General features: G+C 40.8%; 1 protein-coding gene across 13 annotated transcripts in view; it reads left to right on the top strand.

The window, feature by feature from the left end:
• Positions 1-24,365, top strand: part of LOC144696100 (protein prune homolog 2-like) — a 508,829-nt gene that overhangs the window by 402,711 nt on the left and 81,753 nt on the right. For 4 of the 13 annotated variants that reach the window (XM_078567388.1, XM_078567379.1, XM_078567368.1 and 1 more), the window contains one exon: positions 19,654-19,733. In XM_078567388.1, coding sequence (XP_078423514.1) covers positions 19,654-19,733 — 80 coding nt within the window. Of the gene's footprint in view, positions 1-10,289; positions 10,415-11,220; positions 11,366-11,898; positions 12,097-19,653; positions 19,734-24,365 lie in introns of those variants that run through there. The other 9 variants (XM_078567461.1, XM_078567408.1, XM_078567470.1 and 6 more) reach the window with 8 other exon arrangements.

Raw genomic sequence — 24,365 nt, 5'->3', positions numbered from 1 at the left:
CAAGAACTGATTGCAGGACGTTCTTCCCAGACTGCTTTCACCACGATGCTGACTGCAGGATACTCTTCCCAGACTGCTTCACCGCGATGTTCACTGTACGACAATTGTTTGTTTTTCAAGAGTTCTGATGGTCCCTTTTAAGTGCCAGCCTGAGCCTCAGTTGCCGAGAGGGGCCATTAAAATTGCCCAAAATTTGGCCCTTCTATGGAGTCATATGTGCATCATCAGTATTTGCTCAGACTATCTTAGTCAGAGAGCCAAATGTATTGGCACACCTCATGGTTGACACACATTAATAGTTACAGGGGAATGAGGGACATTTTGTTTATTGTGAAAGAAACAAAGTTGCGTTTTTGTGCACTCTTCATTCAATGTTCATGTAGTGTCCAGTGCTGTAGATGCAACTCTGTGGGACATGGCTGAACTTGGAAGCTCAGCTGTGTATGGTTAAGTTAACTAGCATTGTTTGAAATTTGAGCAACAGGTGAAGCTAGCTGTTTCACGCTGCTACTACTAACACAACTGGTATTCGTCACTAACAGGATGCTGCTGTTAAACCAAAAGGACGTTCTGCCTATCACACAAATGAGGAATGTGGTATATGAATTTCATTGCCAGTCTGATGCTAGGTATGTAGGCTGTACGTCTAAAGACTGGCGGATCATATCAAACAGCACGTCCCAGCCGCTGTTCGAAACGGGCAAGGTACAGACCATATCCAAACAGCCCGTGCTTGCAAAACACAGTGCCCAACATTAGATATGATTCCGCGATCGGACAACATTTGCTAAATAATCCTCAGTGTGCTAAGAATTACGCTGACAACCAATTTAAGATTGTCAGTCAGGCACATTTGCGTGTACTGGAAGCTACTTATATTAATACACTGGGCCCTGTTCTTGGTAGACAAAAAGAACATGTACACCAATTGTGCCTATTTCAGTTAAACAAAATAAGTGACAACCATTCACTGACTCATTCCTCAGAACAATGCCTTTACCAATCAGGGTCAAGCTGCCTGGTTTAACTTTCAAACAATGCTTGACAGTTAACTGTCAGTTATGATCACTGATGCATTCTATGTTTCTATTCTCCATGGCAATGCCTCTACCAATCAGAGACCACTTGCCAACCAATCAACACTCTCGTCACATACAGTATAAGTTGTTGTTTTCCACTTATACTGGTATTCTTGTGAAGTCTCCTGATGAGTGCAAGATGAAAAGCTTCGATGTCTCTCAACAATAACAGAAAACTATGGTATCGTTACGAACAACAGTTTCACATTTGGCTGAAAGCGAATAAAATAAGGGGTGAGGATAAAGTATACCACCTCACCATTTTGACACCAGATGCATTTGATGTAGTGTCTAAGCAGTGTTTCCCTTGAGACCCCAGCTCTATGGAATATGCTGAAATTAATGGGATTTTGGACTCATTATGGCACAATGAAGTTTTAATGAAACGGCACTGAGAGTTGTGTTCTGTCAAAGGAAGCATTTGTCAAGTGAGACTATTGCAGATTACATGCTTGAGTTAAAGAAACTCTTTTGTTACTGCAGCTAAAGGATAAACTTAGAAACTGACCTTCAGGACATGTTCATAGAAGACCTAAACAACAATAAAATCCAGGCCAAGCTTTTGAGTAAAGGCAATAAGCTTATGCGGGAATGGGGCCTGCGATGAAACCATGGACATGGAAACGGGGGAAAGAGATATTTGCAAATTGCACAGGAGTTATTTACTGAGCCAGCAGGGGAAGTCCACTGGATTTCAGCAAGACCCAGTCCATGGCAGCTAAATTCAGTCTCAGTTAGAAATTTAGATGTTACCATTGCCATGGTAACCAGCCATTTAAATGTTCCCATTTCTAGTCAAGTGCTATGCCTGTGGAAAAATCAGTTGTATCCAGGCAGCATGCAGGAGTAGAGGGAACAGTCATGCTCCAGGTCACGGTAAAGCTGAAGGTCACAGCGATGCACCAGGTTGAGGTTGTGGTAGATCTAAAACTAGTTCAGGAGCTTGGAAATCCTCGAATGCGCAAATGATGGATATGGAAACAGAAGTAGATGTTTTGGAACAGGGAGATCAAGAGTTGTACTCAGAGAGCAAGAAAAACTGCACATGGAAAATGAGAGTAATAGAACTGAAGATGTAATTCGAACACCCACAGTAATAATGAAAGCCAGAGATTCACAACTTACTTTCACCATTGTTACAGCTGCAGCAGTGCTGTAATGTGATCTTGGAAGGACAGTACAAGAAATCCTCAAGTCACATTCCCTACACAACTGGTGTGAAACTGAATAATTATTCAGTGTTATGAAAAGTTAGTGTCAGGGTGGAATATGATGATACATCCCATTACTTGCCATTGGTAGTAGTGGAGTGAACAAAGTCACCCTGATGAGAAGGAATTGGCTTAAGAAGATACAGTTAAAATGGGCTGAGTTTACAGTAGGAATCAGTAAGATTGTGTTTGACATTGAGGAAGTGCTAAGAGATCACAAAGTGGTCTTTGAGCATGGAAGACCAAATGATAAAATTAGCCATCAGTACAATATTAAATATCATTAGTCAGTAAATCATGCAAATATGGGCATTCTTTCAAGATTTCCTGAAAATGGATTCATTCTTTGCCACTAAGTTATTTGTGGATTATTTTGCATACACAAAAGACACACCAGTGTCTGACAGAGAAATTAAGGAAGAAACTCATAGGCATTGATGCACAGTAAAGTGCTCAATTATGTTGTGAATAGTTGACCTGAGAGTGTGATAATGAGAAATTGCAGGAATATTTCACACGAAGAAACAAACTGAGCGTAGATCAAGGCTGCCTCCTTTGAGGTTTAAGAGCCATTATTCTGCCAAGGTTCAGAGCGCAACTGTTAGACAAACTTTATCAAGAGTACACATGGATAGTCCATAGGAAAGCCATAGCAAGGGTCTATTTTTGGTATCCTAAGATAGATGGAGATATTGAAGAATTGATGAAAAGTTGTGAAGTGTGTCTCAGAATGAGAAGTGACCCATGAAATGATCATTCCATGGTCGGACACAAGGAAACTATGAGAATGAGTATATGTTGATTTCTTTGAAGTGGAACGGAAAGAGTACTTTGTATTGGTTGATAGCAATAGCAAGTGGACAAACATTGAGACTAAGCCCATGACCACAGGTCTAAAAACTATTGAGGTTTGGAGAAATTGGTTTGCATTTTATGCATTGGAAGAGGTACTGGTGTCAGACCATGGTCTGTGGTTTATATCAGAAGAGCTTGAAATCTTTCTGAACAAGAATGGAGGAAAATGGACTCTATTACCACCATAGCACCCAGCACTGAATGGTGAAAGAGAAAAAAGTGTACAGATTATGAAGAGGTCTTTGCAGATGTATTTGCTAGGTGACATGGTAGGCAGTAGTTCCCACATTTCGCCTCAACACAGGCTAAAACATTTACTGTTTCTTACAGAATAACCCCACAGTTTACAATAGGTTGTTCACCGTACAAGTTAGTGTTTAAACATGGTCCTAGGCAAGATCTAGTTTGCTTAAAAACGAAAAACTGCGGATGCTGGAAATCCAAAACAAAAACAGAATTACCTGGAAAAACTCAGCAGGTCTGGCAGCATCGGCGGAGAAGAAAAGAGTTGACGTTTCGAGTCCTCATGACCCTTCAACAGAACTGAGTAATATTAGGAGAGGGGTAAAATATAAGCTGGTTTAAGGTGGGGGTGGGGGGGAGAGAAGTTGGGTGCGGGGGTGGTTGTAGGGACAAGCAAGCAGTGATAGGAGCAGATAATCAAAAGATGTCTCAGACAAAGGAACAAAGAGGTGTTGAAGGTGGTGATATTATCTAAACAAATGTGCTAATTAAGAATGGATGGCAGGACACTCAAGGTACAGCTCTAGTGGGGGTGGATGGAAAGACTAACAGGGCATTAAAGGTATAGATTTAAAAATAATGGAAATAGGTGGGAAAAGAAAAATCTATATAAATTATTGGAAAAAACAAAAGGGAGGGGGAAGAAACGGAAAGTGGGTGGGGATGGAGGAGGGAGTTCAAGATCTAAAGTTGTTGAATTCAATATTCAGTCCGGAAGGCTGTAAAGTGCCTAGTCGGAAGATGAGGTGCTGTTCCTCCAGTTTGCGTTGGGCTTCACTGGAACAATGCAGCAAGCCAAGGACAAACATGTGGGCAAGAGAGCAGGGTGGAGTGTTAAAATGGCAAGCAACAGGAAAGAAAGACCCAAACCTGTCAGTAGTATGTAGATCATTTGCTTGAAAGAGAAAATCTGACAAAGGGAGAGCATGATAAACCTCCTTTTGTCCAAATTCCTCCAACAGTCTAAAGTAAAAGTCACAAACAAACCGAAAGTTTCCTGGTTTCACAGAATCCACCGGTAGAGCAAAATGAGCTAGGGGCTTTTATCAAGACACATCAATCAATGTTACAGCCCCAACCATTAAGTGGAGATAGGAACATAGGAAATAGGAGCAGGAGAAGGCTATTTGGCCTGCCGAGCCTGCTCCGCCATTCAAACAGATCATGGGTGGTATTTTCCAGCCCCAACCACCGCTGAGATTGTCCAGTCCCACTGAAAGTCAATGGACTTTTGGCTGGGTTGCCGAATCTCCCACAGTGGGTCCTGCCATGATGAGGCCAGAAAATCCCAGCCCATGTCTGATCATCTACCTCTTACTCCATTTTCCCCAATATCCTCATATCCTGCGATGTCTTGAGATGGTACTCAAAGCCAAAATCGGAGATGTTGAGAGAGCAGAGTCAAGTTAATGAAAATGGAAGAAGATACCCAGACAGAAAGAGAAAGAAACCAGATACATTACTTGAAAGTACGTAGGAAAGAAAAGAAGGATTTTTTTCTTTTTGATATTTCTTGTCAAATGATATTTATTGTTAAATACATACTGATGTTAAGGAAAAACATTCTTTTTACATGCAAATTTCCCTGGAAATATTGGTCATATATGTTTTAGTTGTGATTAGAGTAATAGGGGAGGCAGTGGCATAGTGGTATTGCCATGGACTGGTATTCTAGTGACCCAGGGTAATGCTCTGGGGAGCTAGGTTCAAATCCTAACACAGCAGATGGTAAAATTTGAATTCAACAAAAATCTAGAATTAAAAGTCTGATGATGATCATGAGATCATTGTACTAATGGCATTGGGGAAGGAAATCTGCTGTCCTTACCTGGTATGGCCTACATGTGACTCCGGACCAACAGCAATGTGGTTGACTCTTAAAATAAATGCTGGCCTAGCCAGCGGTGCCTACATCCCATGAATAAATATTAAAAAAACATGTTTGCAACCCAATCGTTGATATTGTTTTAGTCATATTATATTCAAGTGAATTGTATACATATATCTTAGATTTTAGTGCACAAGTTTTTTATTAAGTGTGGAGGGCGCATATTGTAAGAGCTGAACATTTTGCTTTACAGCTCTCTTTGCTGTTCTCTCTGTTGGGGAGGTGTAATAAAGTTCAACAATGGCTGCTTACAGTGAGTCCACAGGGTGAGTTTTTGTGAGTGAGTGCAGTATACATCAGGAATAGTGCCAGAAGATTGGTGGACAGCTCATGTTATTCTGTATTTAAAGAGGAAGATAAAACAAGTTCAGGGAACTATAGACCGGTTTGCTTAATTTTCATGGAGGCAGCCAGATTTTAACAGATGTCGGCTTTTACACTAGCTGCACGGAGGTATGAACCATGGATTGGAGTTGGGAAGGGTTTAAAAAGTAATTGAAACGGTTTTGCTTCCTTTACATTTTATCACTAAATGCCTTCACATGAGTTGGACCTATGTTCAGTAAGTTCTGTTTTGACATTGCTAAGATGTAACTACCCTTTCATGTGTTTGGTAGATTGTTACTTCTGCCAAATGGCAAGCTGTCAAGTACAAGATTAGCACTGTAAATGTGGAAAAGTCTTCAGATGAATTTTTTAAAAAGTTAATTTAATGGATAAAAAAGTACAGTACATTTCACACCATTGAAAGGGTAGCCTAGTGTAAATGTTTCATTTTTTCCCATTGCTGTTGAGATAGCAGTCCTGAAGTCTGTTTACACAGGGAGTTTTATGAGTTCTTGACTGCAATCCAACTGTTTAATCATTTTACAAGTGCTCCACATTATTTATACAGTTGCTTTGAAGAGTCAGTTTGTTTACTTGGAGGTTTAAGGGCTATTTAATGGCTTCCAAATGTTATAATAGCTCTTGTGAGTTTTGTTCATAGAGTGGATAATGGAGGAGGAGGTATGGATGAGGGTGTAGTCTCAAAACAGAAGTGGGATTGCAATGGAAGGATTATTCCTGCCTCCGACATGAAAATCCGGCCCTAGGTCAGGTCAACAGAAGCTTGGTCAGGTCAATGGGTTGAATTTTAATGATGTCCTAAAGAGAGAAAAGAAATATGGAGTAACAGAGTGGTTAAAGGAGTGAATTCGAGATCTTAGGGGCCAGACACAATTGCTAGGTTCCCTGGCCTTTACCAAAATGCTGCACCAGTCTTGGGTAGAATTATTCGACAGTAGATCCCATGAAGTAAAGTCAGCCAGCATGCTTCTTATTAAAAGCAATAGTTTAAACCTTTAAATCTAAACTTTTCTCAGAGCCTCAGTGCTCTGAGTGTACTTTCTCAAGCCCTTCTTAATTTACCTAGAAGTCCACTCTTCCAACTTGCTTGAAATCAGGGCCTAACAGGTTACTGCAGTTTTGGCAAAGAACACATGCTAGGAAACACAGTGGGGTTGCATTTCTCATTATTCTGTAATCTGCAATACATAGGTGGGTGCATTTGACACAACTAGGATTGCCCTCAGAAAAGGGGAAAAAAGGCGGAATCACAGTGTAGTGTAAATCGAGCTACATTTCCAGTCCAGTCTGCTCCAGATTTACCAAAAAAGTGATGGCTTAACCAAGGTCTCTGCTTAAAATCACAGTATCAAGCTGTCAGGACTAGGTTTGAAGAGAGACCTGCAACTCTATCTTAGAACAAAATTTTCCGACGACCAGTTGAACACATTTTTTGTAAAGCAAAAAGCTAGATTCTGGCAGTAGTATATGGTGCAAGAAAAAAATACTGGATTGGCTGAGAATCTTATCTGTTACTGCCAAAAGCACAAGGAGACATTGAGAACTACCATATGGATTTTGTACACAAAATAGGAAATGTTGCCAGGCCAACTTAAAAAAAAAGTACCTTAGAGTTGTAGCAGGGCATCCTTCCCAAATACCTTATATGCAAAGATTCAAATAGAAGAGAACCATCTAGCCATATAGGTGCTTGAAAGAACAAACACTCTACTTACCTCTATCAAAATGCCTAAACCTACAGGGCAATGCTCTGGAAATTGAATAAAAATGATGCTGACAGCTCAGTGAACCTTCTTCAAAACATCCCTCAGGGAAGTTTCCTGGCTCACAGTTTTCCAGGTCTGTGACATATCCTGTTGGCCTAATTCTCCAGTCCCCATGTCCAGTAAATAAGAGTGGAACAGAAAGTTTGCCCTTTTAAACTTGTACCCTGATAGCTGGACATTGTAAATTGAATTTTCACCTGTTCTGTAAAATATCACCTGGGCAGAGATCAAATAGGAAAATTGGATGGGCTTGGATACAGGCAGGCAATTTTGCTCACTCCATTTTTCTAACTGTGCTTTGTCCAGGTAATATTTTATGTCCAGTCAGTACAGACTAGAACCTATGACTATGTATTCACCCCTGTTTAAACTCACACCTTTGTTTTCTACGCTTCCTTAATTTCCTATGGTTATTCCTCATCCCATAAAATGTGACAGCACAACAAAACATAGAGGCCCTGAAAGTCACTGCGCCTTTTTACATTCCAGGATCAGGGAACCTACACCATTGACTTTTTTATTAGTTCATGAGATGCGAGTGTCACTGACATAGTCAGCATTTATTGCCCATTCCAAATTGCCTTTAAGAAGGTGGTGGTGAGCCACCTTCTCGAACCGCTGCAGTCCATGTGGTGTAGGTACACCCACAGTGCTGTTAGGCAAGAAAAGCCAGGATTTTGACCCATTAACAGTGAAAGGAATGATGATGCAGTTCCAAGTCAAGATGGTGTGTGACTTAGGGGGGAACTTGAATGTGGTGGTGTTCCCAGGTATTTTGCTGCCTTTGTTCTAGGTGGTAAAGGTCGTGGGTTTGGAAGATGCTGTCGAAGGAATCTTAGTAAGTTGCTGCAGTGCATCTTCTATATGATGCACACTGTTGCCATTGTATGCCGGTAGTGAAGGGAGCGAATGTTTAAGGTGGTGGATGTGATTCCAATTTAGTGGCTGCTTTTTCCTGGATGGTTACAATCTTATTGAGTGTTGTTGGAACTGCACTCTTCCAGGCAAGTGGGAAGTACTCCATCACACACCTGACTTGTGCTTTGTAGATAGTGATAAAGCTTTGAGGACCCAGGAGATGAGTTAATTGCTGCAGAAATCGCACCCTAGGACCTGCTCTGGCAGTCGCAGTATTTATATGGCTGCTCCATTTCAGTTTCGGATCAATGGTAGCCCCCAGGATGTTAATGATGGGAAATTCAGCAATCGTAAAGCCGTCGAATGTTGAGGGGCGATGGTTGGATTCACTCTTGTTGGAGGTGGTCATTGTGTGGCACAAATGTTACTTGCAAATGTTCAACCCAAGCCTCAATGTTGTCCATGTTTTGCTGCTTGCAGAGTTGGACTGCACCAGCATCTGAGCAGTTGTGACTGGTATTGAACATTGTGTCATAATCAGCGAACCTCCCCACTTGGGACTTTATGATGGAAGGGAGGTCATTGATGAAACAGCTCAAGATGGTTGGGTCGAGGATACTGTCCGGAGAAACTCCTGCAGTGATGTCCTGGGGCTGAGATGATTGGTCTCCAACAACCACAAACACAACTTTGTGTGATTATCCAGTGTTGAAAGAAGGTACCATCGTTTACACAAAACTGGTGTGAACCAACACCAAGGTAGGCACAAATTGAGCACCTGCCAGAGCACTGGGGCTGATTGAAGTGACAGAAGCAGCCACTTGTTCTGTATTTTGAAGTGGGCAATTAGTTGCCTTTTAAAGAGGGCTAATCAGATACAGAAGACTACTAGAACTTTTTAGGAGTCCATGTCCTTCAACTCCACAAGACGTCTGACATTCACCAATCTCGAAATTAGTATAGCTGCATTCTTATTGTGTACCTGCTGTCAGATAAGCTAAAACTGAGGAAACTCATGGGGTAGAATATTACGCTCAGTGTGCGGGCGAGCATCCCAACGTCATCGCGCAGCCTCATGATATTTCGTTTGGTGGGTGTGCACCAGAATCGGCTCATCAGTAGTTCATGAGGGGACATGTTTTATGACATTTTTATTTTCCTTATTTTTTTTTAAAACAGCACTTCATCTCCCTGAGGCAGCTCTGTGCCTTGGAGATTGAAGTGCTCTTTCACACGCATGCGCAAACTGCACGCTAGGCCTGCTCTCCCCCCACCCACACAGGTAGCGCTCAACACTGCCACTCACGTTCCACACTGGGCGGGCCTTAATTGGCGCACCCACATGAAATCGCAATGAGGAGCCAATCGCGGAAAGCGGTCTGCATCCCAAATGCCCCCGCCGAGCAAAATCCTGCCCATGACATATGAGTTCTTCCTCCCTTCCACCCTCCCAATACCTGCTTAGCCCATTTCCACCCCCCTCCCCTCCCCACAGCATAGCAGACCAAGTTTTGAGCACAAGGAGATTCGTCTTCAAACAAGCCTTGTCCCCTGCCTCAAGATGTATCCAATAGTGGACTTTGACACACACCTCACTGACTTATGCCAGGATTGTGCCAGAAATGCTTGCAGTGTTTCAACGACAAATCAGGTTTTTTTTTTACACTGAGTTAGAAAATTCGGACTGTGTACTTTGTTGAAAATTTGAACAGTGTAACAGAAAGTCATGGATCTAACACAGCAAAAAGTAAATGTTGTGTATTGCAAATATTTCCATTCAAAATACCTGCGTGGTGTTAACAGATATCCGTTTTTCTTTCCTGGTTTGCTGAATGCATAGCCCTTAATGAAAGCTCTGTTTTTCACAGACTAGGCTAGGTTTCGGGAGTGTTACAATGCAAACCCCTGGGATTGTAAAACAGTGGCCAGCCTTTAATGAATTCTTATCGCTCTCTGATCCATCATTAAAGTCAAAGCTGCTGTGCTTTCTCATTGAAAAGCTACCAGGAAGCAGGTGATCATCTGTGTTTTGATGTGTCATCAGTCATGTGATCAGCAGTGTAAAATGGAAGATCTGGTTTGGGAATGAGCTGCACAAGGGATGCAGAGGATAAAGTAAAGAATATAATAATAATTTAAGGACAAGATTGTCCACATTTTTAAAAGGTAAGGGGTTCAACAGAGCATGATATTTTTTAAATTGGTGATTGAATAATTGAAGCCAAAGAAATCCATGTTTGTTTGTGACTATTCACAAAGAACTGCATACAGCTATCAGTGCTTGCTGCTTCAATTAAATACAGCTGCTTTCTCGCTATTAAATATTTATTTTAATTTTTAAAGCTATAATGTTAATTGCTCTAAATATTCAAAGTTAAATTATGCACTACAGTTTGCACCTGCAGTAGTTCATTAAAGAGAGTTTATTTTTGGTCTGGAACATATGGCAACAATACTTTTGAATTATATTTGTAAAGCTGTGATGTATGTAGCTTTATGTGCTGGACTATAGGAGGTCATCAAGAGTTAATGAGATAAAACTGTGTCCTTTGCATGTTATACAGGGTGGCAACAAAAGAATTCCTAATGAAGTACCCTTCTGATGAGTATTTGGCTTGTATAACATCAGTGAAGGTTGACTCACATATATGATTATATGGATTTCAGAGATTGGACTTGTTCTAGTATGTGTAGATAATTTTCAAATCCTTATTGTTGATTGTATAATGAAGGTTGACTGTGAACAGAAAAGCACTGATATTTCTTTAATGCTGCCTTAGGCAAACCACATATTTGAGTCAACTATGCAAAACAAGTCTGTGAGAGTAGTAATACAAATGTTAGTTTACTGTTCAGTGTGTGCTTCCTCTTGGTCATATTACCAGCTGCACTGCTCTATTGTGGTTCATTGTGGCTCATTGTCTATGGCTGAAGCTTCTATCTTTCCCTCATTCATTTAATTCTTAAAGCTGATTGGCTGCAGCTAGTTTCTTTGCGGGTTCAGGAAGAGAAAAGACTTTCTGCCACAGTATCATGAATTGTTTGTTTTCAGTTCCTGTAATTTGAACCACTTTTCTCACTTGAAAGTCCGGTTTGTTGGTGGAACAGTAAAGAAAGGTAACTCAAAGCATCCTGTGTATTTCATCTAAAAATGTTAGTTCACTATAAATAGGAAGTTTGCCATGAGAAGCGTATTTGCATGATTAGAAGTGACTTTTGGCACAAATCAAGTTTTTCTTTTTGCTTGAAGGATAAGTAAATTCATTACTTTATAAACGTAGTTAAGAAGTGAGCAATGCTTTTCGATAACTACATTTTATTGCAGTTTAAGTAAAAATGTTCAATCAACATTGGTAACCACATTAATGGACCTTGGTTTTCAACCAAAGGATTCCGTATTTTAGCACAGAGGCAGAGCATGAACTGTCTTCTCTTTCTGTAATTGTATGGGAGATAATTAAACAACATTGATTACCTGTACTGTATTTCATGTCCACATCATTCATTATGAAAATAAGAGTTATTTGGTGGTTCAGAGTGTTGAAGGTTTCTTCAATGGGAAAAATTACAATTTCACTGAAAAAATGTTGATCTTCTAATCTATGTGGTGAAATGCTGAGCACAATTTCTGATGTTATGAATTCTGGCAGCATGAAGATTTGAACAAACCTCCCCGACCAATGCCAACAGGGAAGAAAAGGTCATTGAAACATTGATTTGACATGTTTTGTGGCATTGGAGATCGTGAGTGGATAGCACACTCGCTTACGAGACAATAATGATTGTGGCGCAGGTATGCTGGAGGATACACTATTCTCTATTGAATAAATTCACTATTTTCTTTAGAGGTAAGTATATGTACATTTTTTTTGGCAGCATTTAATTGATGGTATGCTAAGTATTTGCACTTTTGGAATCTGAAATCCAAAAGCACAAGATGGCAAATCATACGAGGTCAAAATGAAAATCTGTAGCCATTTCTGATGAAGGTTGTAAAACTCTGTGGCCGTTAAAGTAATGAAGATATATATTTATGCTTTTTTTTAATCAATTATGAATTTTGAGATAAAGACCAAGAATTTACTATTGGTGTTGTTAGCAGACAAACACTTAACCCTTCTGTATTTTCAGCTTTCCTTGATGTGCTGCTTTGCCTATTTAAAACCACCGGGTTGAGGTCAATATTAAAATAGTGAAGAGAGGCCTGACATGTAAATGCATCAAACATTTACCATCACAACAGTAATTTTTAGGCTCAAGAAAGTTGTAGAGCAAAACTCATGATTATTCATTAATAGGTTACCACAAAGTGAAGCTTTTGCACTTTTTAAAGATCAGCCTTTATATTTTAATATATGAAAGGCATTTTAGCTTTCAAGTTCAACAGTTGTCATTTCAATATTTGCAAATATCTGATGTCATGTAGAGTTGCTGACAGGTACTGTGATTTAAAAGCCTGGAGTAGATTGATAAGAAGTAGTAGAATATTGGTTTGTTTCTTTAAGAATAATGATCTTAGTAAATGATTGATAAAACCAGTACTTCAACTTCCTCATTTGCGAACTACTGATCACCTATGCTTTCACCCCAGCAGCCGATTTTGGGTGGCCAGCTGACCAACAGCATGCAGATGAGGTTTGGGGATTTAAAATGCCCCAGGCCTGAAATCTAGACCAACTGCTGTGCACTTGCCCTGTCCTATCCCCATCTCACCCAAAACTCACTGGGAATTAAAATGGTTCTCTGAATCTCTCAATGTTTTGGTATACTTTTTGAAAAAATGAGAAGGTAATCTGCAATCTATCAAAAGTAGTTAAAACTTTGACCTTGCATTTTGTGCGGTTATTGCTGTGCATTTTTGATACAGAATGATTTACTATAAATTTCAGATGCCAGCTACTCTAAAACTAAAGTAGAGGTAAAGCCTACATGATTACACAGTTTGCAACATATTGATTATAGTATACTTTTAGATTGAATAACTGTAGAATTTCTGTACCAAATCAAAATAAAATGACCTATGTAGATAATATAATCCTTTTGTTACCTTTTTTTACATGGAAAAGATCATCAACTTTTTTCCCAATGAAAGGTGTGGAAATAGCTAACAGTGTTGAAATGGAATGAGGCTGCTAGAAGTGTCCAATGATATGGTTAGACTTTTCATTGTTATCCGCTTTAGTTCCCAAGACATTTGGGAAAAACTTAAAAGTATAGAGTCAAAGTAGAGAAAATGTTACAAGGCTGACCCCTTGCAGAAGATTTAGTTATGAAGAAAGATGAGAAATTGTTCCCTAGTCCTGAAAGGAGACAATTGAGTAGGAACCTTGCTGAAGTACGCAAGATGGATTAAAATCTTTGAAGAAGGTATATCTAAAGCACTTTTTCAAGATAAGCCAAATCATTGTAATAAGGTGACATAAGTTAAAACTGAAGGTCTGACTTAAGACTAATGTTTGCACAAAAAAAACACTTGGATGTTCTTCTGAGCAGGATAGTGGAAGACCAAAGGCCCTTTGCCCTGCATTCAAGATGCTTCTAGATGACATAGGAAAACAAAAACAGTGAACTCCTAAGTGAATAATCTAAGGGAGGATGATTGGCTTGCTTCACCTCCTGAAAGTAATATGTTGCTAAAATGAATCATACTGTTAACAAATGAACTAACCTATTCTTCAAGTCATGTTGAACTTCTTATTAAAGCTAAAGATTGATGAAAGGACTTTGTGTTTGACTTTTTAAAAAAAAAAGATTTCAGACATTCAGCAGCACCAAGGGGAATTGGAAATTTATACCAAGAACAAGAAAAGCTTAGAAATGTTAACAGTCACATTTCAATTTAAGATTTTTCTCAAGATTGGAATAGATTTGGTATTTTACTGATGATTATTTCTATTTATACCCAATGTGCTATAACAGGAATGACTATGATTCTAACCTTGTGTAATATACATCAGAATGATAACTAACATCTAACTCCACTGTGGCTTTAAAATCAGTTTCTGGTTGTGAATAGAGTGTGAGACTTTGACAGGTAAAGTGAGAAAAGAAACAAGAAGGTGATGATGCCCTGGCAAGGAAAGAAGTGCAAAGTTATGTGCAGAAGTTTTGAAGGATTCCAGAAGGAAGAATATTGCAATGTACTGAAGTCTATATTTTAATTTCTCTATTTGCTAAAGTAATCTTGTAGCTTATACTTTATCCTTTTGCTTATTTAAAAAAAATACACTCAGCACCTGTAGTGATTATGCAGATTATAGCCATCAAATTTCTGTTTGCAATATTAATACATAGAGATATTGGGTAGGAATTGACTTGGGTGGTCATGTAATTTTGTACCATCGGCCAGCATGCTGCTTTCCACCACAGGGCTATTTTCTTGGAGGTTGGATCAGGGATGGAACAGCTAGCCGCCCACAAGCGAAGGATAGTCAACTGAAATAATTAAAAAACCAATGAAGGCCATTGATCAGAGGCCATCTGAAATTTTCCAATTGGCCTGTGATGGGTCCCCATTGCATCAGGCACAGGGCAGCAGCCTGGAGGCAGCCTCCCAGTGGCAGACCAAGGTGCCAACTGTACAGGATGCATTGGAGGCCCCTCCTGTCTCCTTGGCCACAGCTGTAGCTGCAGACTTTAGAAATGACTGCTTATGAGTACTTAACATATACATGTGACATTTCTCTATCTATTATGTTAATAGGTGGTAATCATATAAAAGGAGAGTTAAAGCATTCATTAAAATTGTAGGCATAGTTATTCAATGGGCACTTTGAGTTGGGATACCTGACATCGGATTCAAATATGGGTCCCAATCCCGCACTCTGTCGGGTACAGTCACCTGACGATGATTTTGCCAGGTCTGTCCAATTAGTAGCCAGAAGCCACCATCCAATTAAGGATGGCAGATGGGCTTTCAAAGCTGGAGGGCCAATAGGAGGCATCCTGAGGCAAACTCTCAACACTTTTAAAACTCGAAGTAAAAAAAATGGTCACAGCTACCTTACCACCGTCGAGGAGGGAGAACTGACGTGGGTGAGCACGTAATTTTGTGCCACCGCCAGCATGCCGATCAGGGACAAAACGGCTACTTGCCTGTGTACATGTTAAGTACTTGAAAGCTAATGTCACAAACAGTCATTGCTAAGGTTTTGATTCTTACCCAGGCTAACTATCAAATTGTATTTTCATAAAGCATGTAAATAGCTTCTACTAAGGTGAAGGAAACATACATTATAATTGAGATGGATGGAGTTAGTTGAAGTGTTTCATGTTAGTCTTAATTATTGTTAAATTACACTTTTTATTTACTGGCTAGAGCTCATTTTTGTGATAGCTTTAAATGTGCTCAGTGTTTGGATAAAATATGTTCATTATTTGCTGCTGTCAGGCAGAAAATATTCTATTATTGTGCATTTTGGTGCTGGGTATCAGTGCAGTGTCCTATTCAGGAATTAGCATGAACACGGCTTTATCACTTGCCATTTGTATAAAATTGCTCAGATGGCACGGGTCTTTGCCTAGAAATGCTATTAACCAAGATGGTGGCATAGATTGTGCACTACTCAGGTAATTCCATATTAAAATATCAGCAGTGAAGCAAGTTGTGTTCTTTATGGGACCACATCCAATCATTTTTTTTTTAAATGTGGAGAGTCACCCCAGATTTAATTATGGAGCATAACAGCACATAAATTTAGCATGTCAATTGGCTCTACTTTTGTCATATATTACCATTATTCACACCTCAAGCTCAATTTAAAATGCCAAGAGAAAAGGCATTGGAGTGCTATGACGATCAGAGAGAATCTGTACCTATTAACTATGTTTAACTGAATTTGAGGTGAGTTGCTGTCCTCTGTGGTTGACTGCACCAGTGCAGTAATTTTTTCACATTTACAATGAATGATAAATGAACAGAAAATGGGGTTCCGGTGCTCATCTGGGGTGATAGGCATCCTGAAACTGAAGTCCTTAAAGGTCAGAGACTTTTTATCAGTCTCAATGGCGGCCCACTTGAAGTTTGATTGCCTACAAAATAAAATGCAGACCCAGGGTCAGACATATCTGTTATTTGTACAGCTTGCAGTGGCTTGCCCCACCCCCTCTATGCTGCTACCTTCTACAATTCATTCTGTGGATGCTAAGTTACTTCAGTGCCTTGGTAACCCATTGTTGAAATAACTCCAACTCACTGGGTAAGCATAATGCACCATGGTTTATTTCCTAAAAAGCATACTGACCGGTAATTAAGAATGCCCTAATTAGCCTCAAAAACCTGCATGTTGAATTCTTCAAGAAATTTTCCAGAAGTATTTCAGTTAATCTTTTTATAAAGGATAGAAAACTGGGAAAACACTGAAACCTACAAAATTGCCAGGCCTGAATTCTATTTGCAAAATCCACGTATTTTGATGAGTTCATTGTAGTAATTGAAGAAAATTAGAATGGTGTAAATTTCTGCTGGAACCCCATCACAAAAAATTATGTTAAGTGTTTTTCTCCAAATCATCTGCTAGAAAGCAGTATCGTCTTCTCTGTGCCCGCCCTTTTGCATGTAAAAGAATGTGGGGTGGATGGGCTAGTTTCCCCAAACCAACCCCACCCCCCCTGCCAGATTACCCATTTTACTGTCTCTAACCAGCCCACTAATAACCACGTCATTATATTAGGGGCTGTAACAGGAAGAATATGTTCCAAAGACATTTCTGCACAATGGAAGCCACATTGCAGCTCTGTCAAATTTTGTCAAGCCGATGATTATTGATCATCACTAAAATATTATCCACTTATTTAAAACAAATACCTGTAAAGTTGAAAATTTGTGTTGGTAAAGGGAATTTCCCAATGGGAATCCCTCTCTTTTCTATTATGATGAGAATGATGATGAGTATGTGGAAGGGGCCAGAGTTTGGCACCACTAATGATGGTTAAATCAACAATGGTTATATCCAGCCCGTTGATACTCGATCCAGAAGAGTTTACAGACTTTGCAAATCTTACCTAGATTTTCCACTCTTTTTATTTATTAGAAGACTTTGCTCTTCACTCCAAATGTTATTGAGTAATTATGCCAGATGCTGACTGAAGATTTGCAATCTGCATCATTAAAATTCACAGAATTATATGTGACTGTGACGCAACTGCATTGAAACACTGCACATATAGAAATGGAGCAAATCACTGGATAAAAGAGACCCCATATTCTCTTCAGGCGGGCTTTTCAATTTATTAATTGTTCCATGGAATTTGCAAAACAGAGGGCAATCTAATTCCAATTAGAGTTTCCATTGGTTCATGGTACAATTTATGGGGGATATCTGAGTTAGAAGGTCCCAAAAGTTAACCCCTCAATTTTATCCATAAGAAGGGCTCCCATTCAATAAACATCCAGCTAGTGTGTGATGCAAACACGCAATCCTGCATGTCAAAGTCCCTTACTCTGTAGCTATAATGGGCCCTCTGTTCTTTGGTGGTGAGCAAGGGCAGAGCCAGAAAAATTGAGTGTTTAACATGGTTGTAGAGCTGGGGGGAGTTACAGGGGTGGGAGTGTCAAAAGACTATGAAGGAATTTTTATCTGAGGACTGGACTTTTAAATATAGCCAATGCGCATCAGCAGGAATTGAGTTAAAGGTGAGCAGGACTTAATGTGTGATAAGATATTTTGGAAGTGCTATACTTTGAGATACTGACCCTGACAAGAATTAAACAGAGACCCTTTGTGCTTGATGCAGTGTTTTATATGACTGCATGGATTCTATGGCAGTATTCACAGGAACACAACTCTGCCTGGTCAGTGCTGCATAGAACAAGTGAACTGCCTTTTTGTCTCATGAATTGTGGGATCTTGCTGCACAAAAATTGGTTGCTGCATTTGGTGAAATAGTGATCATTTAACAACAATAGTTTGTAAGTACATAGCACCTTTAACATAATTAAACACCCCAAGGCACTGCACTTAAGCATTATAAAGTAGAATTTGACTCAGCTACATAAAGAGATATTAGGGCAAAAACTTGATCAAAGAGGTAGGCTTTAAGGATTATCTTATAGGAAGAAAGAGGAGCAGAGAGGTTCAGGGAGAGAATTTGAAGAGTTTAGGGTCTTGGTAACTGAAAATACGGCCACCAATGGTGGGCCATTAAAATCGTGAATATTCAACAAGCCAGAATTGAGGGACCAGAGAGATCTCAGAAAGTTGTTAGGCTGGAGAAGATTACAGAGGTAGGGAGAGGTGAAGGTGTGGGGAGATTTGAAAACAAGGATGAGAATTTTAAAATTGAGACATTGCTTAGCTGGGAGCCAGTGTAGATTAGCGAACAGAAAGGTGATGGGTAAATGGGACTTGTTATGAATTAGGACATGGGTGGGAGAGTTTTGGATAACCTCACGCTTACAGAGGGTAGAACTGACCAGGTATTCAATGCAATTCAAACAATTGTTTTGAGAGATGTGTCCTGGCGTGAGGTAAATGTAAGTCAGTTTTCTTTAGCCTTTCCTTTATTTTTCATTTTTAAAAAATACAACTTTTTGTTCCAAATAGGACCTGGAAATTGTGCATCAAAATTAATTTATGCTTCAATAATTAATCAATAATTACAAGAATTGGCTGAACCATGACACATGGCAATTCTAATTTGTACATGAATCTTGTAAATGCTGACGGAGAGGACATTTATAAGTAGGAAGAAGTTAGATATATCCCTAAGATAAGACTCTCTGAAGAAGAGTCATGCAGGCTTGAAACTTTAACTCTGTTTCTGTCTCCACAGAGGCTGTCTGACCTGCTGAGTTTTTCCAGCATTTTCTCTTTTTATTTTAGATATGTCCCTGTCTGTCTTAGTAGCTCCTGGCTCCATCTTCCATTCTTCTCTTTTCTAAAGCCAGTTTGCTTCGATTCAGCTTCAGGTCATTTGAAGAACAACTAAAGCAAGGGTGCAAACCAATCACTATATGAAGCTTTGGTTTGCATTTGTACATTACAATCACAGAGGAAATTGACTCTTACGGTTTATTACTGCAAGAACTTATAACACTAAAATCATGACTTTAAATTAACAAGCTAATCTGTAAATTAATATGACCTGTATAAATTCAGTTAAAAATTAAGTCTTAAATTGGCTTTGTAAAGATTTTTTAAGTCTCAGATTTTAAATCGATATGGGGTGAACCTTGCTATTTGGATTAGATGAGAATAGGCAGAAATCTTACTGTCGAAATCTAAAGCACAGATGGAGACCCTTTGGCCCATCATGCAGCTACCATGCTGCCAAACTTGTTTTTAGAAGGTCTTCATGTTACTGGAATCAAAACCTGAGATCAGTGTTCGTTAAACAGAAGTGTCAATGTATCAGCATTATAGGCAGTATATTCATAGTAACAACTTTGTGCTTGTGTTTTACAGATCAGTGCCAGAGGATGTGGGAATGGACATTCCCTTTGATGAGGGTGTGCTAAGTCCCTTAGATGAAGAAAGCAGACCTGGTAGGAAGAGTTTGATTAATTCATTCTGTAAATAACTGTTAATTGATGTGCTGAGACTCAATGTCACGATGATTATGACTCATCATTTTGTTCAAGATAAAAGCGTAAGTTAAAATTGCCTCACTAAGCTTGTACAACTAACAATCGTGATAAGAACAAGCTGTTCAGCATAGAATAAATCTCTATTTTCTTTGATGACTTTGTTAACTAACCTTATAGACTGTATTTTTAAAATTTTAGAAGTTGATATTTAAAGCAAGAGTATTATATGAAATCAATGTTGGGGTTAGGTCATTTATTGCCTACAGTACCCATATTTTAATGTGCAGGGAATTGGCAAATAAGCTTGAAGCTGTTTTAGACATGGTCATGATCTTCATATTCACAGTACCATTCCGCTAAATTTCAATGTAGGTACTTTATTTGTTGCATTGAACAATAACTATGACACCCTCTTGTTTGCTTAAAACAACAAACTTGCATTTATACCTTTAATGTAATAAAACACCCCGAGACATCCTGAGACATGACACAGGAGTATTATCAGATAACACTTGACACCAGGTCACGTAAGATGATATCAGGAGAGGTGACCAAAAGCTACGTCAAAGAGAGAAGTTTTAAGGGACATCTTAGTAGATATAGAGGGATTTAGGGAGGAAGAGCCTGGGCCTACATAACAGACGATACCGCTGTTGATGGTAGGCTGAAGGAAATCAGGTATGCGCAAGAGGCCAGAATTGGAGGAAAGCAGAGGTCTGCGGTTTGGAGGACATTTCAGAAATGGGGTGAAACAAGGCCATGGGGGAATTTGAACACCAGGGGCAGAATTTTGCCCTTGATGGGCGGGCCCCACAGGCTCGGCGGCGGGCCTAATGCTTGTTGTCAGGTCCCTTCTGCTAACCTGGCTGGTGCTGAGTGGAGCAGGTGCCAGGTTTGTTGTGCCTAGGAATCTTCAATGTTTGCTGCTGTGCCAACAGAAATGTTAGCAATTTTAAAAAAAGTATAATGTGGAGCACGTGTGCATTCAATTTCCATAGAACACCTGAGAGTCATCGCCAGCCTGTGATTCAGCGCCCCCACCCCCCACCGCCCCACCATTGTTCACCACCTTGAATCCAATTTATTATTTTAATGTCAGATTCGGCTCATTTTAGTTCATTTAGTTTAAATTCTGGATGCAGCACACAATTTTGTTACAGACAGGGGTGAAGAGACAAACTGAAACCCTCAATTCCCTTCCCTCCTGTCCATACTCTGTGTGTTTTTATTTTGCAAAGGTAAATGCGTGTGTTTCTGAGCCCCCTTTTTCATATGGTTAGTTTAAATATCCAGCAGCAGACTTCCATTGGTTTAAACAGAGGATTATTTATTCACACACTCGCTCCCCGCCCCCCCAACCAAAAAACCTAAATGTTATGTCAGTCATACACCACACACTCAAAGAAAATACAGTTAAAGAAGACAGTGCACTTCTACAATGTTAAACTAAAATAATAGTTAACAGTTCGCATGTATTAACACTAGAAAGTAGCATGGCTAGTTTTGATGCAAAATCATATGTGGAACAGGAGGATTTAACTTGGCAAAAGTTAGCAGCCCTAACATTAGATCAATTAAAGCAATAGCTGATCAGGTCGGACTCACTGTGAGAAAACCGGCGAGAGCCTCAAGGTGCTAGAAATCTTGGCTGAGCAACTTGGCGTCAACTCATAACTGAAACAGGCAGAAGATACAGACCCAGAAACAGATCAGGTTACCTTAGGCAAAATTCACCTAGAAGTGGGTAGGCTAAAGGTGGAATTCTGAGAGAAAGAATATCCCAGAAGGGAAGAGCAAACCTTTCAGCTAGAGAAGCTTGAGAAGGAATTACAAGCACAAAGGGATAATGAAAAAAGGCAGATTGAAATAGCTAAGGAGAAATTGTCTTTACCTTGTGGGGAAGCCACTGGTAATTCAAAAAGGAGGTCATGCCTGACAAATCTGTTAGAATTCTTTGAGGAGGTAACGAGTAGGTTAGACAAAGGAGAGCCAATGGATGTTATCTACTTGGACTTCCAGAAGGCCTTTGACAAGGTGCCGCACAGGAGGCTGCTCAGTAAGATAAGAGCCCATGGTGTTAGAGGCAAGGTACTAGCATGGATAGAAGATTGGCTGTCTGGCAGGAGGCAGAGAGTAGGGATAAGGGGGCCCTTCTCAGGATGGCGACCGATGACTAGTGGAGTACCGCAGGGGTCAGTGTTGGGACCACAACTTTTCACTTTATACATTAATGATCTGGATGAAGGAACTGAGGGCATCCTGGCTAAGTTTGCAGATGATACAAAGATAGGTGGAGGGACAGGTAGTATTGAGGAGGCGGGGAGGCTGCAGAAGGATTTGGACAGGTTAGGAGAATGAGCAAAGAGATGGCAGATGGAATACAACGTGGGGAAGTGTGAGGTCATGCACTTTGGTAGGAAGACTAGAGGCATAGACTATTTTCTAAATGGGGAGAGAATTCAGAAATCTGGAGTGCAAAGGGACTTGGGAGTCCTAGTCCAGGATTCTCTTAAGGTTAACTTGTAGGTTGAGTCGGTAGTTAGGAAGGCAAATGCAATGTTGGCATTTATTTTGAGAGGACTAGAATATAAAAGCAGGGATGTGCTGCTGAGGCTTTATAAGGCTCTGGTCACACCACATTTAGAATATTGTGAGCAATTTTGGGCCCCGTATCTCAGGAAGGATGTTCTGGCCCTGGAGAGGGTCCAGAGGAGGTTCACGAGAACGATCCCAGGAATGAAAGGCTTAACATATGAGGAACGTTTGAGGACTCTGGGTCTATACTCGATGGAGTTTAGAAGGATGAAGGGGGATCTGATTGAAACTTACAGAATACTGAAAGGCCTGGATAGAGTGGACGTGGGGAAGATGTTTCCATTAGTAGGAGAGACTAGGACCCGAGGGCACAGCCACAGAGTAAAGGGAAGACCTTTTAGAACAGAGATGAGGAGAAACTTCTTTAGCCAGAGAGTGGTGAATCTATGGAATTCATTGCCACAGAAGGCTGTGGAGGCCAGGTCATTGAGTGTATTTAAGACCGAGATAGATAGGTTCTTGATTGGTAAGGGGATCAAAGGTTACAGGGAGAAGGCAGGAGAATGGGGTTGAGAAACTTATCAGCCATGATTGAATGGCGGAGCAGACTCGATGGGCTAATTTCTGCTCCTTTGTCTTATGGTCTTATGGTCTCATTTTCAAAATGCCTATCGTTTTGCTCCACCAAAGTCCGGGTCGCGGCATGAGCCTGGTTATAGCATCGCTGTGCCGTAGTCTGAGGCCACCGCACCGGCGTTATCAGCCACATCCTCTGTGGGTAGCCCTTGTCCCCAAGGAGCTAACCCTGCACCATCTCTGGACCCTGAGAGATGCAAGGGATCTGTGACCAGCTAAGGATGTAGGAGTCGTGGACAGTCCCTGGGAATCATGCACAGACCTGTAGGATGTGTTTCTGGTGGTCGTACACCAGCTGAACATTCAGCGAGTGGAAGCCCTTGCAGTTGACGTAGTTGACTGCTTGCTGCCATGGAGAACTAAGCGCCACGTGAGTGCAGTCGATGGCACCCTGCACCTGTGGAAAACCAGAGATCCGCACAAATCCCAGCGCTCTTGCTTCCTGATCCTGGGCAAAATGCACAAAGTTCTGTGCCTTTGTGAAGATGGTGTCCCTTACCTCCTGGATGCATTTGTGCATGGAGGCTTGTAAGATACTGCACAGGTCAACTGTGGAACTCTGGAAGAAGCCACTGGCGTAAAAATTGAACGCTGCGGTCACTTTCACGACCACTGGCAGTGGATGCCCTCCATGTCCCAGTGGTGCCAAATCCTGCAGCAGGCAGCATATGTGACCGACCAGTTCCCAAGACATGCGTAGTCTTCAGCGACACCGTTTCTCAGTCAACTGCAGGAATGTCACGGGTCATCTATAGGCCCTGGGTCTAGCGAGGCGGCTTTGAGCAATGGCTCACCGTGGATCTTCAGCTGCATGCACAGCAGGCTGTGCCGCCCCTTCGTCTTGAGGCAGGTGCTCCTCCCCTTTCCAAGCCAGGTGCCTCCATTGCTCTCCTCATCTTCCTCCCAGGTCTATGTAAGTCATGAGGCATACTGCTAAATGACCATGCTCCATGAGCCTGATGTTCTCCTCCTGCAGGGTCAAAGAGAGAGACGCGTGGGCTAGCATATGTGTCCTAAGAACTTTTCTTAATTAAGTCCAAAGGCCCTGTCATTCTTGCAGCAGAGTGCTAGCCACCACTTGGCTGGCCAGTGTGTAGTGCGTTCATTGGCTGCCCAAAACCCCAACCACCTCTGCCCCACTCCCCTGACCAATTGGCAGCAGCTTTGGCCATTGGACTGCATGCTGTGCTCTCAGCTCAGGTGTAGGCATTCTCCTAACCCACTGTTGGCTTGGACCATGGGGAAACTGGTCCAAACCTTAATAAAGACATTGCAAGGGGCTGTGAGTGCCTCCACCAGTGACTGCTTCATGGCCAACTTTAGCAAGCGGATTGCACAACTTGCCCTGTCGGCCAATTGTTCTGATGCTTCCTAAAATGCACATTAATTTGCAGTCTGCGCTCAAGGGGTGATAAGTTC

This window comes from Cetorhinus maximus, chromosome 2, assembly GCF_964194155.1.
Source record: "Cetorhinus maximus chromosome 2, sCetMax3.hap1.1, whole genome shotgun sequence".
Taxonomy (NCBI): Eukaryota; Metazoa; Chordata; class Chondrichthyes; order Lamniformes; family Cetorhinidae; genus Cetorhinus; species Cetorhinus maximus.
Note: the sequence above shows the minus strand (reverse complement) of the source record. Positions and strands in the feature narration are given on the sequence as shown.